This window comes from Colletotrichum gloeosporioides (genome assembly GCF_011800055.1).
Source record: "Colletotrichum gloeosporioides strain Lc1 chromosome Unknown consensus_53, whole genome shotgun sequence".
Taxonomy (NCBI): domain Eukaryota; kingdom Fungi; phylum Ascomycota; class Sordariomycetes; order Glomerellales; family Glomerellaceae; genus Colletotrichum; species Colletotrichum gloeosporioides.
In genome coordinates, this window is record NW_025544698.1 from 262,464 (window position 1) to 268,716 (window position 6,253).

The 6,253-nt window shown below is 55.5% G+C and overlaps 1 protein-coding gene across 1 annotated transcript; it reads left to right on the forward strand.

The window, feature by feature from the left end:
- Positions 1–3,816: 3,816 nt before the first annotated feature.
- Positions 3,817–4,625, forward strand: GCG54_00011651 (uncharacterized protein; the record flags this gene model as incomplete). The annotated part of the gene is made up of 2 exons (XM_045411551.1): positions 3,817–4,450; positions 4,501–4,625. 2 exons carry the CDS (start codon positions 3,817–3,819, stop codon positions 4,623–4,625), a joined length of 759 nt encoding a protein of 252 aa, XP_045262972.1.
- Between the last annotated feature and the right edge of the window lie 1,628 nt (positions 4,626–6,253).

Consider the following 6,253-nt stretch of genomic DNA (forward strand, 5'->3'; position numbering starts at 1 on the left):
CACCACACCCTCAGCTCTGTCCCGGTCGTTGGTGCGGACAAGGCCTCCCTTCCCCTGGATCCACGATGCGAGCGGCTGATCCGCATGCACACCCGGCGGGAGAGACCGTTGGCTTACTTTACCTTATCTAGGCTCTATAATGAGAGCGACACGACGCGATGCGACGCGAGGCGTGCAGTTAGTTCAGAGACAGTCTTCGCTGGTCTGCTTCCCCTCCGCTCCTATAGTACGATGCGAGGCGCGAACATGGCACACCTCTACTGTGCCTGCCTTCTGCTCCATCCCATCTCATCTCCGCGTCCGAGGCAAATGCAAACGCGTGCATTGGCTGACGTCAGCCTCTATTGCTCGACATGGCTTGGTAGTGGTTCCAGTCAACAACACCACAGACTCAAGGGTCCTACTTGCCCGACCGTAGCCCCCGCATCTATGCTGCAACCCTGCAACCTGCTGCCTTGCATCTATTACCATGAGATGGTACCTTAGTGTGCAGCGTTTCTCCTTCATAGCTACGCACACGAATAAGTCCGGGACGGCCAATGATGGGAAGGAGAGAGGGGGAGGAGGCTGATAGAAGGCAATCAATACACACAGCAAGAAAAAGAAAGGAAGACTTCTTCAAAGATATTAAATTTATCACCTGCATATGAGTGCCTGCCCACACACCCCAACCACACTAGGAGCTTCGCAAGCTCCTACGTGACAGATACATGTAAATAGGCTACACGCCTCCCCACGCATGACAAGCTGGCGTTGACCTTGGTCAGGCGACGCCGCCGCCGCATTGCAGCTAGCCAAAACGAAAGAAAAAGCGTCATCCACTCGCAGGCAACGTCAGACCTGCAAATCTGGCCATCACCAAGATAAAGCTCGGCGCCATCACACACTACCTGGTAGGCACCCTCCGCTCTCATACAATTCTTCGCTAGTCCAAGAGATAACATAGGGCATGGCAGATCGACGTAGCCGGAGCGCCGGACCAGTTGATCCCGCCATGCGAGCCCGTTAAATCTGCCGTTTCCATCCCTGCCCATGATGAACAATGCCGCTACCCGGCACATGGCCTCTCTGTCGAAATCGTCTTCTCCCATCATCCCCACCCGGCCTACTCAACTTGTCACGGCTTTTGCTACCAAGCCCGCCTCCTTCTCCATCGCTCCCACTCAACCTACCTCCGCCGACGTCCCCGTCAGCGCCTATCGCTCATCGCAGTCGGACAAACCCATCTTCTGTCGCCTTCCGCTTGCCGCTGGCCTCCCGAGCCTGTTCGTTTAATGCTCATCGATATCGGTGTCGTCGCCGCCTCCTTATGGCCGAGAAATGGAAACTGTCGGTCAAAGCCGCAACAATACCCCCAAGTCTGCTGACCAATGCTGCATCTGTATTCGGCGAAGGCTCGGCCGACTCAGCCAACACGACTCCGCGCACAACCCTCTCGTTCAACTTTCGATTCCGTCGGACCCGATGCGTCGACCCGCGTACCCAAGCCATCAACATTACTTTCAGAGACACCTTCATGCCGTCAGATGCCACACCGTTGAACGTCACATAGATTTCTCGCGCGAGCTCGTTCCATCTAATACCGACGGTCCAGATCACAGCGTCGTTGTTGTGGAATCGGCCATCGACCTCTATGCCACCCCAGACCCGGACAGTTCAGCCCGCCTTGGCGTCACGTTGTCGGCAGCATTCTGTCACCGTCAAGACGTCGTTGCCTCTTCGTCCTGTTGCTTCTCTTCTTACTAATTATCGTCAAACCGGGACTGGGGTTCTATATTTCTCCCCCGTTGTGGTGCCGCCGGGTCGAGCCTCCACACGAACTTTTTTCGCGACCGAAACAGCGCCTTCGCACTCGACACGCTCCCTACCCTCTATTCGACGACATCAACAACATTCTCCAACCATACGTCGAGGCTCCCTCGCCCCTCTTTGTTGGTATCCAAGACCACATCGACCGCCACTACCTCCCAGACGTCGAGATTCCCCGCCAGCCAGCCCGTTTGCCAAACTGACGGCCCGCGTGTTCCTAAGCCAACGCCTACACCGCAAGCGCCCAGCGTCGTGAAGCTGTTCAGGACTTGTTGGACCTGTCTCGCACAGAGCTCTCCGAGGATGTCGACCGCTTTGCCGTGTACTCCGCACCGCCGTTGCCAATCTTTCATCTCTCTGGGGCGAGGACTCGACGACACTGGCCATCTCGTGGCCCTCGAGCTTCGAACTCGCTACCTTTTCCCTCCGTGAGGCCATCGAGACGTCACGGTCACCTGCACCACCACTGGAAAACGCTTCCCTGATGACGACGTGGTTTTATAAACAGGCTTCGTACACGTTTGTCCGCCATCTCCAAGTCATCTCCACGAAAGAGCGGGTCTTCTGGCGAAAAGACCGTCGGCCAACGTCGCCTCGGCATACGATGAGGCGGTTCCGCTGCTGCGCGCTTCGGTCTGGTCCTCATGTCATGCGGAGAAGATGAGTGGTGGCGTGGACTACCCTGGATTACCGAGGAGGCGGGTAACCACGGCATCTTGACATGGACGTTCTGGTATCTTCCCCCCCATGGACGGATGGGATCGCACTGCCAAAGTAATTCCGTGGTGGGGACAAGCCTCGCTGCGCCGGACGCAGATGGAATGGAAGTGGGCAAAGTGGGAGACGGACAGGTATTGGGATCGGAGGCCTTGAGCTGACGGGGCGAATTTAGAATTAACGGTAGCGCATCATGTAGTGGCGTTCGGTGGGCTAGTTGGAGGCAACTATGATGTTAGAAACGAAGGTGACGATATCCCCACTGTGAATCGGCAGTTTTCTCCCGCAGCGCCACGGGTAGACCGACCAGGCTCCTAGACCTGGAGCCGAAGGAAGGCGAGGTGTGGTTCATTTTTGGCGGGCACCTACCTCAGCTATCTGCCTCGTAGCTTACCTATTGAATCTGAATCGAATCAGGCACTTGCCTGGAGAGAGGACTGGCACTTGAGTACGTACCTGACCTTGGCTTCCGACGAGAATTGATGAGGTGCGTACCTTGGCTGAGCAGCGTTTAAAAAGCTCGCATGAGTGGACAGTCCTCGTCCATCACCGTGAGCCACATCCTCCATCGTGAGCCATGTCCCGCGCACCATCATGAGCAATGTCCACTATCATAAGCCACGTCAATCATCGTGACCAATGTGCAGCCTCCACCTGTTAGGCTGTTTCTCCGTCCAGAACACGTTCGACTTTGTCCCTTGTTTTTGCAAGCGTGCGTTCGCAAGCCGGCAATGTGAAGCAATGCTGCATGGATGCATAGTGGATGGTGGATGATGGTTCATCCTTGAAGCCAAGTCATATTACGGCAATGCATGCTGCCAGTAAGTCCTGACTTCAGCCCCTTGAAAATCGATTGAGCCGCCACCCCATCCCACGAGGGTCCCATATATAACGGTGGTGACGGTTCTGCACAAGGCCGAATATGGTTCGGCACATTGAACGTGGTCTTGAGAGTCAGAGGGCGGCAAAACTGTCCTCGCGGGGAAGGGACCCAGGGAGACAAGGGCAGTGGAAAGAATCGTGGGAATGGAAAGACCCAGGGCCACTACAAGTCGAGCCTTCCATCTGTCAAAGGAACAAGGACAGGAGGAGCCAAAGACCTCGGGCTGGGCAGCTCTTTCCCTCCTTTCCCCTCTGGTCGCCCCTGCCTCCGGAAACACCAAAGTACCTCACCCTCGGGCGAGGAAAGCACCTACACCCACGGATCTTCGCTCTGCTTCTCGAAGTCCTCGCAATTTTGCCTTTCTGCTTTCTCCTTCTCTTTCTTTCCAACCTCATCATCCCTCCACGATGTCAGCAAGCCAGTCCCAAGATACGCCCTGGACGCTCCAACTCCCATACCGCGGACCACCTCGGCAAATCCCTCCCGCACTTCCAACACCAACGACCTCATCACTCAGCTCAATGCCAGAGATATCCAACCTCGTTGATCGTCTTCATGCGTTGACAAGTCTTCCACAAGATCAGCAAGACCATTTCGTCATCCTTGACGTATGGGATGAGCTTCGCGCCGCATACTGGAGAACTGTTCATGCGCCCGCGCCCAACGGCAGCACAGTCGAGTGTACGTGGCCAACGTTTGTCACTCGCTTTTTCGGCGACCGCGCCGACCGAGTACTTGGAGTCGTCTACAGACCACAGTACCAAGCCATGGTTCAACGCGACTGGAAGGCCCTTGTTCGCTTCTACCGTGTCCAGCGTGCTCTAAAACTCACAGCCCCTGGCGTGTTCCTCCACCTTGGCCGCCAAATCGCTACTTCTTCAAGATCTCTGAAGACGCTGTGCAGGCTGCTAGACCATCCACGAAAGATCAGCTTCCAAGGAAGCGAAGTGCTGTCTGTGTTGCAGCAAGCAATGGTCGCCAGGCACGACGGCGCCGGACCACCAGAGCTGGAACTACGGGACCTCAACACGGCAGTCCAAGGTAAGTCGACTTGCAGCACACGGCCGCAGAGACTGACACTTTAGACGCAGAGCTCAACCAACGCAGACGGGCTAGTCGTGCTACTGAACACGGCATCGCGACAGCTATGGGCAATCTTACGATAGGCGACACTTTCTCCCCAATCCAACAAGAGGACAAGCCACCAAGAGCTTGAGATCCCAGAGGCTACGGGGAAACGGTGTTGGAAGGGCTACGGAGCAATCCGCGGCCGAGCTTCAAGTATTAGGATGGAAGTGGGAGATAGTAAAGTATTGGAATTGATTCGTCTCAACTTCCAAAGTCACCTGTATTGGCGCAGTGAAGTGGCATGATCTGTGATGGTACCATTCACGACCGAGGAGCACTTTGCGCGGGACATTGACACAAAGGCTGGCTTGTGCGATTCAAGCTGCCGGGCATGTCCACGGGATTTGCGGTGTGTCAAGATAAGTAGACACTCGATGATCCGAAAAACGGACGTTGGGACGGCAAAAACACCGAAAACGTTTGCCCACCCAAAGCTACACCAACACAATGGTCACCCGAGACTTTCGCAGGGATTAGAGTTTTCCCCTTCCTCCCCATAACGATCCTTTTGTCCCGATTTCCATGATCCGCAGCCGTTGCCTCTTCAGCGTTGGCTTGGGCTGGTTCCTCTAATGCAACTTTGGATAAAACACTGAGGTGAAGTGCGGAGGCGGTGGACAGACCTTACATTCCGCCGTCTAAACCAACGCCAGCGCGACACCATGGTGCATGGACACTCTGGGTAGGTAAGGTTCATCACATCACATCACTGGGATGTACGGGCCCGGGCCGTTGCGAGCACTCCACTCCGCCGCTAGGTACCTCTGAAGCCTAACCTTCACAAGGGTGCGGTCAGCGTTCAGCGCACGAGCCACAACCGCTGCCACCAGCCCCAAACGAAATGCGCGCAGCAGCCTGGACGTGCCCGGATGGTGCAGGCATGACCAAAGCCAACGGTCGCCGTGAAGGAATACTTCCCACCTACCGTCGAGCCGTTGCAAGCACCGCGGTTTTTATCTGTGTTTTGCTCTGCCGGCCGGTTGTTGAGTTTTGACATGCTTGTGACCATGTTCGGGCTGTCGCTGTGTCGTGGTCGTCCTCGTGGAGTCGGAGGGTATGCACACAAAGGAGGAGGGAAAGAGTCGAGAGAATCTGTGGATGGCTGCCAATAAGCATGTTGATTGAACTATTTCCCGGCTCCTTTTCTCTCCCTCTTCTGCTTCTGCATTGCGCCGGTTCGGAATCGACCCGACGGGTGCATCCATGGATCCACCGTGCTCAGCTGACATGGAGGTGGAAAGCGTGTGCGCTTGGCAGGTTGGACAGCAAGGTGGTGGTGTAGCTGGAGATGCCGAGGCACGTCCACAGCGCGCCCGTCATGATGTGGCTGCGCTCTTGGTATATCTGCACACTTGACAGTGCACGGCACTTTTATTTCTGTGGAGCCCACGTTTTCTGATGACAAAATGTTCTGCTGCTGCACCGGGACATGAGCACCAACGAACGCCCACAGCTGTAACATGCGCATAGAGACAAAAACGGGAAGGACAAAAAGAAAAAAGGGAAGAAATGCGCGAAAAGGAACAACAGTCCTCTGCAGAATGGCCTCGATGAGCGTCCACAATGATCATGAATGGGGACATCTTAGCAGATGCGAGACGGTAGTCGGCTGGGCCTAGGCCTGAGGCCTGAACCCTAGCCTAAATCCTACCTTTACATAAGGGATCAGTTATACTACTTTATAGCTAGGCGCGCCTAGTACTTATAGCTAGATTA